Here is a 21,932-nt window from a genome sequence, read left to right as displayed (position 1 = left end):
ATATAATGATACAACATAAATGGTAAACAAAAGTCTAAGGCTAGACAATAACCGTGATCCCTTTTTGTGGGATTTGAATCAAACTAATTTAGGTATATAAGTAAAGAAAGGAAAAATAAATATTTACAACCAATACAATATTACTAACATAAGATATTTCCTAATACTCCCGCTCAAGTTGGTGAGTGAATGTCATGAAGTCCCAACTTGTTGAGCAAATTCACAAACTGATCCTTTCCTAAGGCCTTCGTAAATACATCAGCTAGTTGTGAGTTTGAAGGTACAAAGGAAAGGTTAATTGCTCTAGATTGTATCTTTTATCATATTATATGACAATCTATTTCGATGTGTTTTGTACGTTCATGAAAAGCGGGATTAACTGCATTGTGTATGGCCGCTTGATTATCACAAAAACAGTGATGTAGGATCTATCTAAAGAGCCTTCAAGTCGAGTAGTAAAGTTAGCTCCAAACATGCGCCAGCCATAGCTCGATATTTAGCCTCAGCTGATGATCTAGAGACATTGGCTTGCTTCTTGGATTTCCATGATATGAGGGAATTTCCAAGAAAAATACAATATCCTGTAATTGATCTTCTTGTGACATGACAACCTCCCCAACCCAAATCACAAAAGCTTTTAAAGTCAAATTGTTATTAGAAGGAAATAATAATCCTTGACAAGGGGTTCCTTTGATGTATTTGAGGATTCAGATGGCAGCATCCTAATGAGATGTTCTAGGCTCCTGCATGAATTGGCTTAATGTGTGCACTAATAGACAAATATCTATTCTTATTACTGTTAAATAAATCAATTTGCTGACCAGTATTCTGTACATTATTGGATCATTAAGCAAAGTTCCATCAATTGGAGTGAGTTTCAAATTTTGCTCCATTGGGAAGCTGTCGGGACGTGCACCCAAAAGTCTTGAATCTTGAAGGATGTCTAATGCATACTTTCTTTGTGACATATAAATGCCTTGTTTGGAGTATGAGAATTCAATGCCTAGAAAGTATTTCAAGTTTCCAAGATCTTTGATGAGGAAGTGCTTAAAAAGAAATTTCTTTAAGGCAAGAAGTACATTTAACCTTTAACCTTGGTAAAAAGTGAATATTTAGCCTTCGATTGTTGATAACCAGCCTTCTGAATAGCTTCTGAAAAAAGTGGAGAACCAATTCCTCGATGCTTGTTTAAGTCCATAAAGAGACTTATTTAGACGACATACGTACGATGTTCTTTCCCTATCGGCGAAGACCAGGTGGAGGTTACATGTAGACAACTTCATGTAAGTCACCATGAAGGAAGGCATTTTGAACATCTAATTGGTGGATGTGCCAATAACCAGTAGGAGCGACCACAAGAAGATATCGAAGTGTTGTAACCTTTGCAGTAGGTGAAAATGTTTCTTGATAGTAAATGCCTTAAACTTGATTATATCCCTTAGTAACAAGGTGTGCCTTGTAGTGCTCTATGGTGCTATCGGACTTGTATTTGATTTTGCATACCCATTTACAACCAATCAGTTTATTGCCAGGAGAGAGCGGAACTAAGCTCCATGTGTTGTTTTGTTGTAAGGCTTCTAAATCTGTATTCATAGCTTGTCACCATTGTGGATCAAGGATAGCCTAAGCATAAGTTTTGGGCTTATTATGATATGTGATGGTAGCTAGAAAGGTAGAATGGGAAGGTGAAAAACATGAGTAGGATAGAAAATTAGAGATTAGATAATCGAATAATTAAGTATGAAAATCTTAGTGTTGAGTTTGACTCACAGTTTTGAGGATGACATTAGGAAGTCTCCATGCCATGTAGGTGGTCGCTTTGGTCGTGTTGATTGTCTCAAAGGTGGAGTAAAAAGTAGTAGTAGGTGGAAAGAGAGTTTGATGTGTTAGAGAGTGGTGGTGAATTCTCCGCCTAGCGTGGATATTAGAGGGCTGAGTAGTGGTTTCTAATTGTTCAAGCTGATGGAATGAGTGCTAGTAGGAAAAGATGATGTAACATGCGTGGTCCGTTGTCCCCAGATAAAATTAGACACTACCAAATCAGGACTTGATGGGTTTGGAGTGGAAAAAGGAAAGGTGGTTTCATGGAATTTGATATCACGACCAACAAAAATGTTCGCTTATGTCATATAGTTTATATCCTTTTGGACCGATCGATATCAAAAAGGACTCAAATGTTTGGCACGGGGTTTGAATTTTTGAGTTGGGTGTACAACTGTTGCATAATATAGACAACCAAAAACTTTGATGTGATCAAGTGAGGGTGGATGATTGTATAGAATTTCAAAAAGTGTCTATTTGAGAGCAATGTATGTAATAAGTTAATAAGATAGACAAAAAGTTAAAACACACCCACCCAAACAAATGCAAAGGAAAATGCAATTGAAAGAGTAAGGCTCGTACTACAGTAAGAATATGACGATGATTTCTTTCAACAACTCCATTTTGTTAGAGTACCCAAGTGCCTATATTCAAAACCACAAAAACCTAAAAAGTTTCTCATAGACAAAGAAATTCGTAACCATTGTCACTCTCTTTACCGCTTTGACATAGACATGGAATTGAGTATAAGAAAAATCAATGAAAGATGTCAAAATATTTTGAGTTTCTGACTTGTGTTGCATAAGAAATACCCACGTACATCTTGTAAAGCCATCTACAATGGTAAGGAAAAATAGTTCCCCTGAGTGTGTGTGAATTTTGTAAGGATCCCAAATATCAAAATGTAATAAGTCAAAAAGGAGTGAATGAGGATATAGGACTTAATGGGAAAGGAAGTCCTGCTTTGTTTTGCCATGGGACAAATCGAGCAATTATTATCAAGATAAATTTCCTTTAGAAGATAGTAATGAAGAAGCTAGTTTAAGTCGAACCAATGATGGATGTCCAAGATGTATATGCCATAGACTGGAAGATTGAGAAGCTTTGGTAACATGTTGTGTTCTTTTGCAATGGAGGGCATGTAATAGAGACCACCATGTTGTTTACAAGATATTATCTTCCCAGCCAAGTCCTCGTAAGACACAAAAAGTGGGAAGAAATGGCACAACAATTTAAGATAAAGGGTAATTTTCGCCACAAAAATCAGATTTCAAGTTAAAAGCTAGGAACACAAAGAACATCATTCAATGGATATCGGAATTATCATGGTGCCAATTGAAGTGATTGAGATTTTGACCTAGTTGGTAAATTGACAACATGTATTGATGATGAATGTGTTTTAGTGAAAATTGTAGAACTAAAGGTAATATGGTTAGTGGCTCCACTATCCCAAATCAGGGGTTATAAAATATAGAATTAATTGAAGCATTATAAAAATTATAAAACCTCGGGCTCTATTGGTATAAGGACTATTACTAGCATTATTGCTTAGGTTCACTACCATTGACAAGGTTTGAGAAAGTAGTTGAAGTTGTTGTGTGAGAAAATTGCAAAACATTGACCGGATCAACAATTTGGCATGTTTTTCCAATGTTCCTTGCTAATGTACTCCATTTGTTAATCGAGGAGAATCCGCTAGACAATGGTCAGAGGGAAAGAATTCTCTCTCGATACCCATGTTGTTGTCAGCCAGTGATTGATTTTGTCAATTGTCCATATTGTCGGAAGCTTTCCATGCACCATTCTTGTATTTGCACTATCCTTAATATGCCTTCTTCATCACGCAAAGGTTTGGCAGCGAAATTTTGAAGTTCTGGCTAATTTTCAATTGTGTGACCCTCTCGGAAGGTTACAATGTCTCACAATGTTTGATCTTTTGATTTACTGAGATGTTGCTTTGAATGATTCCTTTTACACTGCAAGAAAACATCAATTAGCTTGCATACCCCCGACTAAAATTGTAAAATCGCAATATTCATTAGCGTAGGATTTCCTGTGATTAACATCCTCGGTAAAAGCCTGCGGGTAATAATTTCACTGCGATTTTAAAATCCCTGCTAAATAGCAAACGGCTGAGTCCGTGTAAACAATAAATTTCCTAGGTAATTACCGTGAATCAATTCATCAAAGACAAGGAATTTGCTTCAAATATTTTTTTGGAAATCTCAGGTAATTTAAGTTAATTGATTGTTACAAGACAAGGAATTTGCTTTTTGAAACCTTTCGTAATGTTAGCAAGTAATATTTCATAGGTAATCTGTTGCTAAATTTTCAAAAATGAAATGTTAGTAATGGCAATCCCTAGGTAATATTTACCAGGATTATGTCCAAGGTAAGTCGTTAGTATTTAATGTAAAGAATGAATCATACATTTGGTAATGCCTTGCTAATTACTTAGGGATTTCTTCCCGGTAATATTAATAAAATTTGAAAAAAATGATTATCCCCTGGTAATCCCTTACTAATATAAAACAAAGTTTTAATTATTTATTTTAAATTATAATACAAAACCTGTATTATAATTCATTTAGAATAATCAAGTAAATTTTACTAGCAATATCCTAAAAATAACACTGCAAATCTAACACAACCAAGTATGAAAGATTATATTAAACATTGTCAAAGACATTAAAAAACAACACAATTCATATTCAAAATAGCTTTAAGCACATATGGCTAATATAAGTGGCAAGTATTAAAACTCAAAAGTATCACAAGCAAGTAACAAATACGAGATAAGAACATTAACTAGTAAGTTGGTGGAGTATGATAAAAATCTTCATCATAACCTGATTGGTTTTTTTGAGAAGGTGCTTGATTTTGAGATATAAGTAATCAGTAACGATCCTCCTCATACTCAGCCCACACTCTTGTCGGTTCTTGAGACTCTGACTCTGACCTCTTGTTGATGCCGCTTTTCTTGGATTTGTAGTTGATTACGGACAGATAGTATCTCATTTTGTAAATCTTTATTATTTTGCATAGTAGATGTTGCAGTTGAGTTATTGACATTCTAATTAGTGCATCCATAATAGGAAGATGCTTGAGAACCAAGACCATAGACTCTTCTTTTCTTCTCTCCACCAACAGTTTCAATAAAAAGGCCAATCCATCTACTAGAGTAGGTCCTGAGTTTGTTGATGCAGATTCTGTAGAAATTGCATGTTCCTTCAAGGTCAACATCTTATCCTACATTGAAAACAAATGTTAATAATACAAATTTAGAAGAAAAAAAAATTAACAACTTGCATTAAAATGTTATCCGTCTTAGAAATGCTTACATTGATTGTCTTTGACTTGAGAACTATAAAAGTTTCTCCGTCATGTTTTTTAGTATGAGTATGCAAAAAACACTCATGTGGAGTGGCTTTTCGACCTAATTTAGATTCTTATAGCAATAAGAAATATTAAAATTCCTTAGCAACATGTAATACATGAATTTGCAAAATAAAATAAAATAAACACATTTCAATACATTTAAAATCTTATATTTGTACTACGAGCTTTCCTCCCATGCTCACTCAGATATTGACCCTCCCTGGGCATGATGGCCCAGCAATATTATGTAATTTTAGAATTTATCTCTTGTCTTTCTTCTTAAATGTAGTTTATCCTGCATACACTTTTCCAATTCTTGTACTCCTTCTCACTTAGATACTCCGGCTTTGTTGTTGCATCCCTTATATCCCTAAAAAAATCACTATATTGATGTGAGGCTTTCAAAACCCAAGCTTTCTTTACTTGTGCCTCTAACGAGGAATCCCAAATAAAGTGCTTCTACATAAGATAAAAAATATTTCAATGTCCAAAACAAGTAAAAATAAAAACCAAAACAAAATAAATAAATTAGAAAATGATAATGAATAATACCAAATTTTCAAAATAAAAAGTCTCAGGTTGTGACATCTGTCTTCCATGTGTATTTCAAAGTCAACTTTTTCCCAAACTGTGATTATCCTTGCATTATCTTGCTAGATGGCTCTAACTCTACCATAGTTTAAGTATAAAAATAAGCAATAACAGTGACATAACAAATACTATGATTGTCAAATTCTGAATAGTTACAATCCATTCACAACTCGTGATCATGTAACCTCCCAACAATGGTTGAAGCATCTTGTATGCTACCATAGCTTTGCTTTGAGTATCACTAGCCTCAACATTTTGATTGCTGTTGAGATCCAATACCAGTCGCTATTTCTTAACACTTGGAATAGTGGCATTTTGAAAAATGGTACACTATCGCATTGGTTGATCCTTCAATGTTTGAATGAGCATTAGAAGTGCAACCTCCACTCCTTCCATCTCTTAATCTAGTCCTTTCTTTACCTCTAGCCATATCTATAAAATTATAAAAGTATAATTAGTTCATAACAAAATAAGTCAACATATGTAAATAATATATGATATAAATAAACTAAAATAATGTTTTAGAAATATAACTTAGTAAAGACGACAAGCTAACAATAATCATGACTTCAAAAAAATTGCAAATCAACTACTACAATGTATAAAATGTATTACATTTGTTCACCAATCTAATAAGAAAACAAATAATTCCAACTCATTATCATCAGAAATGTATTCATCTTCATCATTTTTCTGGATGTCAATTTCGCTTTCATAATCTTGAATCTCAATTTCATCTTCCAGTATATCATCATGGATATTATCAACCTCCATGGAACCCATTTTGAATCATTTAGAGGTCTCGGTATATCATCGATATTGTCAATGAGTGCTCTTCGATTTCATCTTCTTGGGAAACGCAACTTTCGCTAGTGGAGCATCAATAATTTTGTCTTTCGCTTTCAATTTTCGCATACAACCCACCAATTATCCTTGTCACGTTTTATGTTTGGATAAGATGTATAATATACTTGTGTCATTTGTGTAGATAAAATGAAAGGTTCATCCTTGTTAAACCTTATTCCGTGGTTGATATCCACAAGATTGTAATCCTTATGTATCTTCATTCCAACATTTAGAGTCAGATCAAACCAATCACATTTGAACAATGTAGTCCTTTTTATTGGGAGTGTAGGATACTCTAATTGTATAATCTCCCACAAAATGACCATAATAATCATATGATGTTGCACTGTAATTGGAATCCTTTACACAAACTCCACTATTTATTGTCATTCTTCTCACCATACTCGGTTGTGGAATTTATACTCTTGATGAAATACACTGGATAAAGTCATCACAACTTTTAAAGGGCCCGCTATGTACATCCTTCATCATTTGATTTGTCACATCATTATTAGGATCCCATGCTTACATAATAAGGTGCACTATTAATGTTAATAGACAAGAAATACATATAGTAAGATTGATAAATAAGAAGAATATATAAAGCTTAAGTCCTACATAAATCTTAAACCAATTTGCAAATTCATTTTCCAATTTATCATCAACTCATGCATCGCTTATATTAGTTGTATTTTCCCACCACCTCTTCCACAAATATCCTTCAAAAGGCGAAAACCATTTTGTGTTAAAAAGAAAATAAAAAGTTTCTTTTTAATTAAATTGAAGTAGAGAAGCATACTTGACATATTGTTGAACCTCATCACAATTTAGTAAGACATAAGTGTTGAGCTTGATGGTATTCTTTATCGAGCCAAACGTCTCATTTTGCTTGCCCATATGGTCGATCTAGAGAAAATGAATATTGATAAAAGACCTCTGATGTTTCAACCCTCCTCCTTCATCATTACGAGGTACTTTTCTTAACTTTGTGCTCACATGAGGCTCAAAGTAATATGAACAAAAAGTTGATGCTTCTTCAACTAAGTACGCATTACAATTTGAACCTTCAACCTTGGGTTTGTTAGTTATTTTCTTATTTAAATGATGCAAGAACCTAAATTATAAATCATATAGGCTGAATTTATATTAAAGTTTATATCTGAAATGGGTACATCCAACGATATTGCATTGGCCCTGCTATCTTTGCTTTATATGGTAAGTGAATTGGAAGATGTTCCACTGAGTCAAAGAAACCCGGAGGGAATATAAGCTCCAACCTGTACAATATTACAGGAATTTCTTCGATAAGCCTATTCATGTATTCCACTCTAATCGTCAAACAAGTAAGATCTTTGAAAAATAAGCTTCGGTCTATTAAAAATGTACATACCGACAATGGTAATAATTCACGAAAGGCTATAGGGATTAACCTTTGCATGAATACATGGCAATCATAGCTTTTCATTCCATACACCTTATACTTACATATATCAACACACCTTGCCATATTTGAAACCTACCCATCCGGAAACCGAAGTTGACTTACCTATTGGCAAACAACTTTTTTTTCCTCTTTACTTAAGCTATAGCAAGCTTAAGGATATTTCACAGTCTCTTCAATTTTCTTCAATTCTTTACGCTTGCAATATATTTCACATCCTCTTTTGCTTTTGCATTATCATTGGTTTTGCCTTAGACATCCATCACGATGTCAAACACATTTTCAAAAATATTTTTTTCAATATGCATGACATCAAGATTATAACGAAAGACATTAGTACTCCAATAAGGCAAATCCCAAAATATGCTACACTTTTGCCATCCACTTGACTTACAAATAGGAGCATTCCACTGTTCAGCAGTAACTTATGTTATTTTCTTCTACTTTAAGTCTTCGATTTGTTTCAAAATTTGATGCCCAAAAAAACAATAGCAGGAAGTGGTGACTCTTCAATGTTTTTCTTTAGGAAATCATTTCTGTTTCTTCTGAAAGGATGCTGTGTGGATAGGAATTGTTAATGACAACCAAACCATGAAACTTTACCACCATTAACAAGGCTAAAAGACTTCGATTTATCCATACAATATGGACAAGTTTTTTGGCCTGGTGTACTCCATCCTGATAGCATTGCAAAAGCTGGGAAGTCACTAATGGTCCACATGAGGGCAGCTCTCATCTGAAAGTTTTATTTGTTGGACACATCATATGTCTATACTCCAATGTTCCACAAATGTTTTAACTCTATAATTAATGGTTGCAAGTACACATCTAACTTCTGCTTTGGGTTTTGCCTTATTGGAGTACTAATAAAGGTCTTTAGTACACATCCAAGGCGGCAAATTGTATGGTGTGATAATAATAGCCAACACGAATATTTCTTGGCTAATTGCCCAAATGGTTGAAACCCATCAGTAGATAACCCAAGTCTTACATTTCAAGCCTCTGATGCAAAAAGAGGATGAATGAGATCAAATTGCTTCCATGCTTTAGCCTCAGAAGAATGGGAAATCACGCCACCTTTTTCATCATGGTCTTTGTGCCACCTCATATCCTTCGCCGTCACCTTTGAAGCATACAATATTTGTAGCCTAGGTGTCAGAGGAAAATAATACATCTTTTGATTTGGTGAATAATCTTTGTGATTCCCAATGCCTCTCTTCCCACTTTTATACCGAGGATGGTCATAAACCTTGGAACTTCTTCTATCACTATCCTAGCCACAACATAAAATGCATCCATTTATGCAACAATAGATTTTCTCGCATGGAAGACCCAAGCCAGCAACAAACTTCTTTGTATTATAGAAGTTATCAACCAACATATTATTAATTGGTAATGCATTTTTCATAAATTGCAATGCAGCATCCTAGCACCTTTCTGACATGTGAAACTCAGATTTTATTGTTAATAATCTTGCAACGGAAGATAATTGAGTGTGTCCTTCACATCAAAGCCATAAAGGTTCTTCTGCTATATCAAGCATGTCATATAATTTTTTAGTTGTGGGGTTTGGAATTTCCTCTTCATTTGCATCATATTATGCATCAAAGTTAGGACCAATTGTATCAATAATGATGTCCCTGTATGAACTTGATCATTCCACATCTTGCGATCTCAAAGTGTTGCACTGAGTTTCACTATAATTTGCATATACCAAAGGTTCCCCATGACATACCCACTGGTGGTAATCTTTAGTAAAGCCATTTCTTAGAAGATGCAACTTCACATTATCAACCACTTCACACCTTTGATTTTGACACTTACATCATGGGCATGTGATTTTATCACCATCTATAAATCTTGGTTGATCACAAGCATATTGGATGAATGACTTTACCCCAACCATAAATTCAGAGTTAATGAATCTATGTCCATGTGTAACTCTATTATACATCCACTCCCGATCAGTTCTCATTTATATTCTGATAACATAAAACAATAATAAGCTCACATGAATATAGGTGAATATATATATATATATATTTTAAGAGTTAAATAAAATTGCGAATTTAAAATAAGTCTACAGATAAATTGCTCAAAATTCAAGATTGGGAGAGAAGACCTAGATGATCCAACCTCTCGCACGTGTGTACTTGTGAATTGAGTTTGCAATAGAGGTATGATGATGGATTTCACGGGCGAGTCAGTAGCCGAGAAGGGATGACCCAGTTCCAAATATAATCTGTGACTTAAATTCCTAGAAAGCACATATTCAACAGTGGTTAGCTTTAATAAATGTAAAGTTGTAAATATGTGAGAATAAAAGACTTGTATTCACTTATCAATATCCATTTTATAAAATAAATGTATAGCTTGTTATACAAAATATATGTACATTAAGTTAAGTAAATTAATTAGCATGGTGATTTAGATATCATCAGATCATAGACAATCTAATCCTTGTGTCTGAGATAAACTTGCAAGGGTATTGACATATACAAAGCAAAAGTACAGACATAATATGTAAACCAACACTAGACAATACCTTTTTGTCTTCTCATGTATATATGTCTAATGTCTACACATATAACAAAGGAAATGAGCCAATCACGTTTTCAACGTTTGTTAATACTTCCTATGTTTATATAATGTATTAGAGTTTAAATTAATTTAAATTAAATCAAACAGAAGTCTTACTATGGAATTGAAGTGAATTAATATAAAAAAACAATAATAATATATGAAGGATTTCTTTGGATGCTTCTTCCGGAACAACTAAGATCATTAATTCGTAATGCACAGCACAACCAGTAGTACCTTATTAATGTTAAAAAATTAAGAATAAATTAATGTTGTCTATTCAAACAATCTAGGAGACATGAAGAATTCTTATAAAATTAAATTACAATTTAATTATCATCATCATCATCATCATCATCAACCCACCATAAAATTATATTACAATTTAATTAGTTTCTCTCATAGATATAGAGCACACATAAATAATGCATAATAAATGTGGTTCAAGCGATGCACTACAGTGTAACCACCTCAACTCTTACTATTGTAAGTCAGCATTCAAGATTCAGATCCAATTTGGGTCAACGTTCTCTACCTCAAAAGAGCTCCAACACATGGCATAAATACTGTTAGTTGGAGTGACACAATTAATCCACTATGACAACTGAAACCCAATATTCAATGTAAGGTGGTGCATGGAAACATGCTACATTAAATAGACTACTTTCATGAGAAATTAAATTACTACCTAATAAACAAAAGCCTTTTCCTAAAGCACTTCCACATTGAAAAGAAAAAGAAAAGAAAGAAAGAAAAATGGTAGATGAAGTAAAGAGCAAACAAACAAGCATGCATATAAAGTTTTCCTAATAATTTCAATTAATTTTGAAGAACTCTATATATACACAGCTAATCACGTACGTACCTAACTAGCCACAATGCATGCACATAAATGAACCTCATTTAATTAACAATATTAAACCTTAATTAAACTCATACATATTTATATATGCACGCTCCACTCTTCAAGCTAGCTTTTCCACATCTCTCAAAAGACAATAGATGCATTAATGCATGCATGTTATTAGAGATCTTTTCTAAATGCTGAATTAAATGAATATATATATATATATATATGCATATATTCTTTTAATAGAAAAATTATATAAACCTTTTTTTAATAAAAAACACCTGTTTTCCACTTTTTTTGATAGATTTTTTAATAACAAAAACCTCGGGCACCGATTTTCCTCATATTTTACATTATATAGGAGTCCCAATTCATTAACTCTTCAATTAATAATAACTAATCAAGTCCACCATCCTGAGCAAGACTTTGGAATTTGGTGGAGTAATGCTTGAGATATAGAAAGATAAGATGTTAATTAGATGGTAACACATGCATATATACACATGAAAAATCCCTTAATTTTTATTTTGTTTTTAGACCCCTTAGAAAGCCAATAATGTACACCATGTATACCATTAATTCTCATGATATATGAATTAAGTGAAAAGAGTAGATGTTATATATGAAGTGAAGCCTTATTAGCAACCACAACTAAATATGAAGTGAAGCCTTATTCTCATGATATATGAGTTAAGTGAAGGATTAGATGCTTAGGGGTTTTTAATGACTAAAACACCCTTACTATATATAATTAGAAGTAACCACCTTCCACGTTACATGGGAAAGCCATGCAACATCTTCTAAGAATGCGGACAACACATGTACTATATTTTTAGTAGTCTGCATATTTTTTCTATTTGTTTCTCCCATTTGAAAAAGAAGAGTTTAAGGTTCTGTTGGATGACCCCCATGTTTGGAATCATGATGGTTTCTACCTAAGGTCCACAATGCATGAAAACACTAGAGAGGCGCATAAGAAGATGAAGAAGAAACACATAAAAAACACAAAAAGTAAAAAGGAAAAAATGTAATGAAAAATTGTTTGTTAGACCAAAATCAAGTCTCAGAATACATGCAACCAAAGGCCTTCATTCTTAAAAAAAATACTAAACAAACGTTTTAAGCTAAGGTTTCTACTCACCCATCGAGGAGCCCAATAACAGCCCATTAAGAGCACAATAACGGCCCAATAACAGCTCCCTAAGAGCACAAAAAGAGCCCGATAACGGCCCACTAAAAGCCCATTAATAGCGAATGTAGGCCCACTAATGGGCCACTAAGAGCCATTAAACACTGAAATGAAACAATAGTAATTCTCAAGCTCAGCGGAGCATATACCATGATCTGCATCCTGCATAGTTTAAGCAATTGGTTTCAAATGTAGAATGCAGATCCAACACTAATTATCCCACTTAGATGAGGACTCAGTGCCTCATACAAATGCAAGAAAAAATTACTTATTCTAACATTCTTCTAAATAAGATACACAAGTCACCAAAGCTTGTCTAAACCTATTGTATTCTCAAAAATGGCTACAAAATTAAATTAAAGCTCCTTATCTTTTCAATTTAAAACTTCAATTTCACCAAACTAGTTCACCTCAAAAACTATCCCCATGCCCATGTACACTACAAAAATTTCACAGATTTGAAACAGTTAATTCTGTTGCAAATCTGTTGCAAACTAGGATTTGCAACGGAGTTGCAACAGATTGCGGATGTCACTATTTCTCTCATCGCAAATATTTTTGTAACGGAAAAGTTATCCGTTGCAAAGTTTGCAACAGATTTGCAACGGAAGGGAAACATGTCCGTTGCAAATCTGTTGCAAACTTGTAACAATTTGGTAACAGATTTGCAACAGATAAATTACCAAATCCGTTGCAAATTCCGTTGCAACTTTGCAACAGATGGGTAACGGAAGGTTTATATCCGTGACAAATTAGTTGCAAGTCCGATGCAAAGTTGCAACACATTTGCAACGGAGTTTTTTTAATTTATTACAAATTCAATGACAAATCTGTTGCAAATCCGTTGCAAATTTGTAACGGGTTTGCGACAACCATTCCCTTCCATATTTGTTGCAAATCCGTTGCAAATTTACAACGAATCAGTTGCAAAGTCCGTTTCAAATCTCTTACGAATCCCTTATAATTGTTTTAATGGTAAATTTAATTTTCAAATATTTCAATAGTTACCCTGCTACATTAAATGTTGATATTTAAATTTTGTAACAAAAAAAAGCTAGATATTAAAATAAAAGTTCTATCATGTTTAACAAAATATAACATCCATACTAATAACAATAAAAGTGTGTACAAATACAAATGACAAAGTAGATCTATAAGTCATCATCATCATCATCATCATCATCATCATCATCATGCTCCTGATGCTGAGAACTCTGACCTGGTCCATTAGGTAACAATCCAGATTGCATCATCATTCTCATATGTCTCCACTCACGGCGCATTTGTTTAAACATGGTCTGGTTTTGTTGAATCAAGTTTTGATTTTGCTGCTCTAATTCAACCATCTTCTTCTTCATGCCATCCATCTCAGAAATGATCTCTGGGGGAATAGTAGCTGCTGAAGGTGGTGGGGGAGCTGATGTAGCACTACTACAAAATGACTCTGGATACAAGCTATATGCCTGTGATCCAAGACCATAAACTCTCCTTTTCTTTTCTCCACCAGAAGCCTCCAAGTATATAGCATCCATATTAGGTGGGGAAGGCTGTGAACCATCTGATAATGGCTGTGAAACAGTCTCAACCATCTTCTGCATGGCGTCCTGCAATTAAATTATAATGCTTATTAGAATATGTACAATATAATATGTAAGTAAATCAAATAATATCAAATAAAGGTAGAAAATTACATAAACTGCTTGTGCTCGTGAATCAACACCTTTTCCTTCTTTACTAATATGAGTCTTGCAGAAGATATCAAATGCAGTAGGTGGCCTCTGAAGTGACTTACTCTAAAAAAATAATAATACAAAGAACATTAAATAAATTAGTTTATAGTGAAATTAAACTTTATAAATGAATGGTGAATAGATTAATCCAATGACAAAGCTTATTATTTAGATCAAGAAACCAAATCTACTACTTGTTACAATTTCATCTACAAGCCTAGTAGAAAAAACAATACATAACTATTGATATACAACATAAGATAATTATTTTCAAATGTAATTGCTTCTGATGAGCTTATAAAATAATACTTCACCTTACCATGAGTGATGTTGTAAGTATATGTTTTCAACTAAACAAAAAGATAACAATATATATATATATATATATATAAAGGTAATGTCTCACTTTCTTTTCTAAAAAAAGAAGTTGAAATAATGTGACATAAACCATGTTTCTTTGCAATTTCTTTTCACATATCGTGACATAAACCAAGTTGAAATAAATTTAATATGTTATCTTAATTGGTCACATGTTTAAGAAATTATTTGGAGAATTATACATACGTGCTCATTCCTTGCGCATTTCTACAATAATATGTTTATCAAATCTAATAGCGTAGTTAACAAGTGATTTGTAGCAATATCTTAACAAGAATAAATATTAATTGAAAGTGAAGTAAATAAAATAAAATCAACATATTTACCAAATCTATGCCATGCTCAACAAATTATTTGGAGCTTCCTAGATGCCATCTCATTGCTTTTTATGCATTTTCACACAAGAATCAATATTAATACAAAGTGAAGAAGATTAAAAATAACATTCAATATATCTATGAAAACTACAACATGCTAAACAAATGATATAGAGCCTCCTACATGACACCTCATTTTCTTATTCATTTTTGCACAAAAATTTGCATTAATTGATAGTGTAAACTAAATAAATTTAATATATTTAGCAAATCTAATAGCATACTTAACAAGTTATTTGGAGCAATATCTTAACAAGAATAAATATTAATTCAATGTGAAGAAGATTAAATAAATTTAATATGTTTACCAAATCCATAGCATGCTCAACAAACGATTTGGAACCTCCTATATGCCTGCTCATTCCGTTCCCTTCACCTCCTGTCTCGCTGCGCCGATTGTTAGAGGCTTGCCTAGACTTATGCTTGAATTCATCTTTATTCCAGTATTCAAGCCATTTATTCCAAACTTCATCCTCAACCCAAACAGGCTTCTTACTAGTCTCTTCATAATACTTGTGCCACCTACATAAGTTGCGGCTATATTGACATCGAGAGACTTTTTCCCAAACTGCTTTAATAGTTTCCTCTTCTTCTGGGGGCCAATAATATTTTTTCTGCAAGAAAGAAAAAAGCATTTAATACAATGAACCAAATATTGTCAATAACAAAGTCTAACATGTAAATAGTAATAAAATCATACCTTAAATTCTCTCCAATAAAAATCATGCGTGTGCTTATCAATTTTGGACCATGTATATCCTTATTTGTACTGTCTCTCCTTCATTTTCTCAGTGATAAATTTAGAAATTACATGACCATGTGGTACAAATCTACAAACATAAAACAATTTAGGTTAATAAAAATTTGTACAACTTTATAATACAAAAATTCCATGTAGTTTTGTTATATATATACATTTTCTCTTTTACCTGCCCGATTGAACATAGATACGAACTCGATGTGAAGCATAAACGTCACCACCCTCAGTAGAAGCAGAAATAGAGGGAAGGGGACCTACTGCAGTAACTGCAACAAGAGCTGGAGTAGTGCTAGTAGGAGGCACAGAAACTGTAACAGGAGCAATAGAAGATGGTATAGAAATGGGAGCAGGAGTAGAAGTAGGAGCAGGATCGCTCTGGACAGCACTAGAAGAAGATGACACAGATGCCGCTGCAGGCCGAGACTGAGAGGTAGGAACACCACTCCAACGACGTGTGGGCAAACGATTTTGCCCAGTCATATCTATAAAAATATATAATGCTAACACTATTATTATAAGATCATAATATATAATTATTTGCAATAAGAAAAACTAGAATAAGTTTAAAAAGTACATTCTACTTTGAAAAAGTGTAATTTAAAAATGAAATATTCATTTCCAGATCAAATTCTATTTCAATTTGCATCTTCTACATCATTAAAAGCATCTAACTCATCCTCCTCTTCTTCGTTGTGTTCATCTTCCTCACTTTCTTCACCTTCTTCCTCTTCCTCTTCTTCTTCCGCAAAATCGATACCATCAATTTCAATGAATGTGCCATTAGAAGATTTGAGTGATACTTCTTCATCTCCATTCTAAATTTCATGTATTTGTACTTCATCAGCTTGAAAAGCAGAAACAACTGAAATTGCATTTGGTTCAGCTATCTCCACAATAGATCTAGCTTTAATTGCACAAACCATAAGCCAAACATTAGAAGATCTTGTCAACGAAGGATATGGTGAATAGAAAACTTGTGCAGCTTGAGTTACAAGAATAAATGGTTCATATTTGTTAAATGTTCTATTCTTGTGCACATCAATGAGCTTATATTGTGGGTGTATTCTGGTACCAATTCTCAATTTAGGATCAAGCCATACGCATTTAAATAATACAACCTCTTTCATTGGCCAACCTTCATATTCCCACTTAACTACCTCAATCAGCTTCCCACAATATTCCATCTCGCTAGCACTTAAATTAGATCCCTTAATGCACACTCCACTATTCATTGTGTACTTCATAGATCCACGTTTTTCTGTGTGGAATTTGTAGCCATTTATACAATAACCATTGTACGTTTTAACATTATGCATTGGCTTGACAACAAGACATTTCAACCATTCATTTGTGATACCCGAACTTGGATGATGTGTCTGTTAATGATATGTATATATACACATCAATATTAGATTATTAACACACAATAGAAATTCAATATGCATTTAATAGGATTAGTTAAGAATACTCACATAACTATCAAACCACAAGGCAAATTCTGTTTCCAACAAGTGATCAATTTCATGATCTTGAATGCTAGGTTGATTTCCTTTAAGCAATTCTTCATACAATCTACAGTAAAGGGAAAAATTGTCATATTTATTTTATTTATTATTAACATTATTTGAAGGCAAAGCATTGCTATATGTTATTGTTGCTTACTTAATATAAGGTTGAACTTCTTCACAATTTAATAATACGTATGTCCGAGCAGCATGATATTCATTATTGTCCAAACGTCGTGTCTTTTCGGGACCCAAATGCTTACCTGATGGTTTAAAAATTGAAAGCATTCCTGGATATTCTTGCATGTCAAAGTTAATGCCATCATCATTCCGTGCCACTTTTCGGTGTCTTGTGTGAATATGTGACTCAAAGTAGTGTGCACAAAATGATGATATTTCTTCAACAAGGTAGGCATTGCAAATTGATCCTTCAACTTGAGCTTTATTCTTTATGTTATTCTTTAATCTACGCAGATACCTACAATTTATCATGCTTAAAATTATTTGAGTACAATAATATTCTTCTAATTTAATGGAAAAACCAATAAAAATTAAATTTATACCTCTCAAAAGGATACATCCATCTATATTGCACTGGTCCAGCAATCTGTGCTTCATATGCTAAGTGAAACGGAAGATGTTCCATGCAATCAAAGAATCTTGGAGGAAATATTCTCTCTAACTTGCACAAAATAATAGGTATTTCTGATTCCAACCACCTCATATCCTCCTCTTTAATTGCTCTAGCAGTGAGATCCTTAAAAAAAATGCTCAATTCTGTCAATGCTTGCCATACATTTGGTGGAAGTAGCTCCCTAAATGCAATGGGTATCAATCTTTGCATGAAAACATGACAATCATGGCTTTTCATACCAAATAATTTCAGCTTGCGTTGATCCACACATCTACCCATATTCGAAACATACCCATCTGGAAATTTAAGCTCCTTCAACCAATTGCACAATTCTTCTTTTTGCTTTTTATCCAAAGTGTAACACACTTTTGGATACCTCTTTGTCCCTTCTTCCATATGTAACTCTGGTCTACTGCAAAATTCCTTCAAATCTTCCCTAGATTGTACATTGTCTTTCGACTTGCCAGGTACATTCATTATAGTATTAAATATATTATCAAAGAAGTTCTTCTCAATGTGCATTACATCCAAATTGTGCCTAATGAGGTTTGTCTTCCAATAAGGTAAATCCCAAAATATACTTCTTTTCTTCCATCCACATTTGCTACAGCTCCTTCTAATTTCAGAATTTATAACTTCCCCATCTAATTTTGTTACCTTTTGAAGCCCAAAGCTCTCAATTTCTTCGAGTATTTCAAATCCAGATTTGACTTGAGGTGCACATTTCTTTATTACATTTCCTTTTCTAAACCACTTCTTATTCCTTCTGTAAGGATGATCTGGTGGCAACAATTTACGATGATTATCAAACCATGATGTCTTCGAACCTTTTGTTAGGGTAAAAGCATCGGAATCCTCCATACAGTATGGGCATGCTAATTTTCCTGCTGTACTCCAACCAGACAACATTGAGTAGGCTGGAAAATCATTAATTGTCCACAACAATGCAGCTCTCATTATAAAATTTTGCTTGCTGTCTATATCATAAGTCTCTACTCCAACATCCCATAAATTTTTCAACTCAGCTACCAAAGGTTGTAGAAACACATCCAATTTATCTTTTGGATTTGATGGACCTGGAACAATTATTGAAAGAAACATGTACTCTTCTTTCATGCACATCCAGGGTGGTAAATTGTATGGTGTGATTATCACCGGCCATGATGAGTATTGACGACCAGATTGCCCAAATGGTTGAAACCCGTCTGCACATAATCCCAATCTAACATTCCTGCACTCGGATGCAAATGATGGATGCATGCTATTAAAGTGCTTCCATGCAAGAGAATCTGAGCAATGCCGCATCACATCATCCTTTTCCATTTCATGTTTGGCATGCCATACCATATGCTTAGCCGTGGCACTGGATGCATACAACCTTTGAAGGCGAGGAGTCAAGGGGAAGTAGAACATCTTCTTGTATGCTACATTTGCTTTTCGGCTATCAGTATCAATTCTACCTTTCTTGAACCTGTCATGGTCACAGAATTTGCAAGTCGTCAATTCACTATCTTCACCCCAGTACAACATGCAGCCCCGTTTGCAACAGTCAATTTGTTCAACAGGTAACCCCAACCCTCTAACTAACTGTTTTGTTTCATAGAATCCATCAACCATAACATTATCTGTTGGGAGGCATTCTTTCATCAATTGGCAAAAATCATCATACAATCTTTCAGAAAAATGATGTTCTGCTTTCAAATTCATTAATCTGGCAACAACAGACAACTTTGAGATTCCATTAGGATTATTAGGCCATAACTCTTGTTGTTCTGCTCTAAGCATGTCATAAACATGTTGAATTGATGGAGTTGGGTTGTCTTCATAGTCATCTGATTGAAATGAAGGCCCTGCAGCATCATGAATCATTGTCTCCAATGGAGTCACATTATCAACCCCAACATATTGAGCAAACGCCTCTCCAACTACTGCATTTTCACTAAGAACATCAATATCGTCACTTTCCCCGTGATGGATCCAGGTTTCATAATTCTCCACAAAACCATACCTAGCAATGTGTGATTTAACAGTATCCTCATCCAAAAATTTCCAATTACGACACTTCTTCTGATTGCATGGGCATCTCATGAACTGACCATCAAGACAATTTGGGTGAGCCTTAGCAAACTCCATAAATGAATTTATTCCAACTATAAACATAGGATCAATTAATCCTCTTGTTCGCCTTTGATACATCCATTGTCTGTCTGGCCTCATGTTTTGTTTCTCTAAACCAACATTGACAAAGATAACATTGGAAAAATTTATTAGTCCCTGAAGAGAATTTATTGACATAGCTTTAGTAATCTAATATTAAATAATTCTTCTTTAAATTTAAGGGACCATGAATAATAATGAAATCTAATGCATGTGCATCAATGGTATTTTATATATTTTATATAATATATTTAGTTATATATACACACAAGATTAATGTTTTTTAATGTTCTGTTGTCCTATTAGTCTCATAATAGGACAACAGAATATACATAATATGCCCACAATCCTACATTGGGCTCTTTCTAATGAATCAAAGGCTTCGTTATCTCATTCTACCATGTATAACCATCATAAATTCTTTTCTTGTTGATCGCCAGTTCATGTAAGGTACACCGGCAAAAGAAAAGAGTTTTGTGTGTGTGTGTGTGTCGTGTGTGTGATAAAGAATTGTAATAACACTAAGGGAAATATTGATGACTTCAAACCAATTCATGAGGATTGATGTATTTGTCAATTGAACAAAAAGCATATCCAAGATGGGGACAAAACAAAATATTAAATTATAAAACTAGAAGTTTAAATAGAATTCTCAAGGCATTTACTCACCAAAACCTCAAAGATACAAAGAAAGACAACTTAATGAAGGAGTGATGGAAATTATGGAATCCAATAAAGTAAGCTACAATATACAATCTGTAATTCACTACAAGATCTCAATTCAAATGATGCAAGATCCATGCAAAATTTTCCAAGAACTGAAATCCAAAATAAAGTATATTAAGACGGGCACAAACCATAACCAGTTAAAATAGTAAAAGATAAATAAGGGGAAAAAAGCACATTGCCTTTATGGTTGCAGCAGAACCTATTACTTTCAATTGCTTGAATTGTACCACAAAATTCACAATAAGATGATAGATAAAAAAAAATATTAATCAAATGTAAAACTGGTGGAAAAAACCAAAGAAAAAAAGAGAGGGAAAAAGATAAATGAAACAACACATAATCAATGGGAAAACAAAACTGAATTTAAACATCAAAAGAGTTTTTATCCTTAAAATGCTACAAGGATGGTGACGTTTGGCTTTGGTTGTCACATAAAGCATAGCGTAAATGAAAATTATGATATTAATTTCATAAAAAAAATCATATAAAAGAACTAAACAAACTCACATTATCATTTCACAGCAAGCAATTGTTATATCATAGTGAGCTCTGCAAAGGTTATAAAATCATCTTTATGTAAAAGATTATATCAATAAGGCAGCATTAATAGAAAATGATTTTCGGATGAGGATTGGACTAAGCCTAGACAAAACCAAATATGTCTTCGGTTTAACCGTAATTCTTCCTTTTGAGTTGCATGCAATTAACTTGCATGGATTTAAAAACTCACATTTTGATAATCTTGAGTTAAGCTCGGAGATTTTGTAAATTGGCATTTAAAGATTTTGGTGTTTGTTCGGGAGGAAATTTAAAGATTTTAATTTTGAGAACATACAAAGGAAAGAGTATCAACAACAACAATGATGATGTCCAAGGTTATACTTATATGCTAGATCAACAAACATGAATGAAATTAATCAAATGGTCAAATACATATATCCATAACACATCCATAATTGATGATAT

The 21,932-nt window shown here is 33.5% G+C and overlaps 1 protein-coding gene across 1 annotated transcript in view; it reads right to left on the bottom strand.

Moving 5' to 3' along the window:
- Window positions 1-16,576: 16,576 nt before the first annotated feature.
- The window catches only part of LOC120268529, a 61,014-nt gene continuing 55,658 nt past the window's right edge, over window positions 16,577-21,932 (bottom strand). Inside the window, exons 2-5 of the mRNA XM_039275888.1 lie at window positions 18,025-20,354; window positions 17,710-17,924; window positions 17,099-17,199; window positions 16,577-16,756 (exon numbers count right to left, since the gene is read on the bottom strand). Coding sequence (XP_039131822.1) covers window positions 16,577-16,756; window positions 17,099-17,199; window positions 17,710-17,924; window positions 18,025-20,354 — 2,826 coding nt within the window. The remainder of the gene's footprint in view (window positions 16,757-17,098; window positions 17,200-17,709; window positions 17,925-18,024; window positions 20,355-21,932) is intronic.

Source organism: Dioscorea cayenensis, chromosome 9 (assembly GCF_009730915.1).
Source record: "Dioscorea cayenensis subsp. rotundata cultivar TDr96_F1 chromosome 9, TDr96_F1_v2_PseudoChromosome.rev07_lg8_w22 25.fasta, whole genome shotgun sequence".
NCBI classification, from domain to species: Eukaryota; Viridiplantae; Streptophyta; class Magnoliopsida; order Dioscoreales; family Dioscoreaceae; genus Dioscorea; species Dioscorea cayenensis.
The sequence above is the reverse complement of the archived record's forward strand: the minus strand, read 5'-3'. Positions and strand labels throughout refer to the sequence as shown.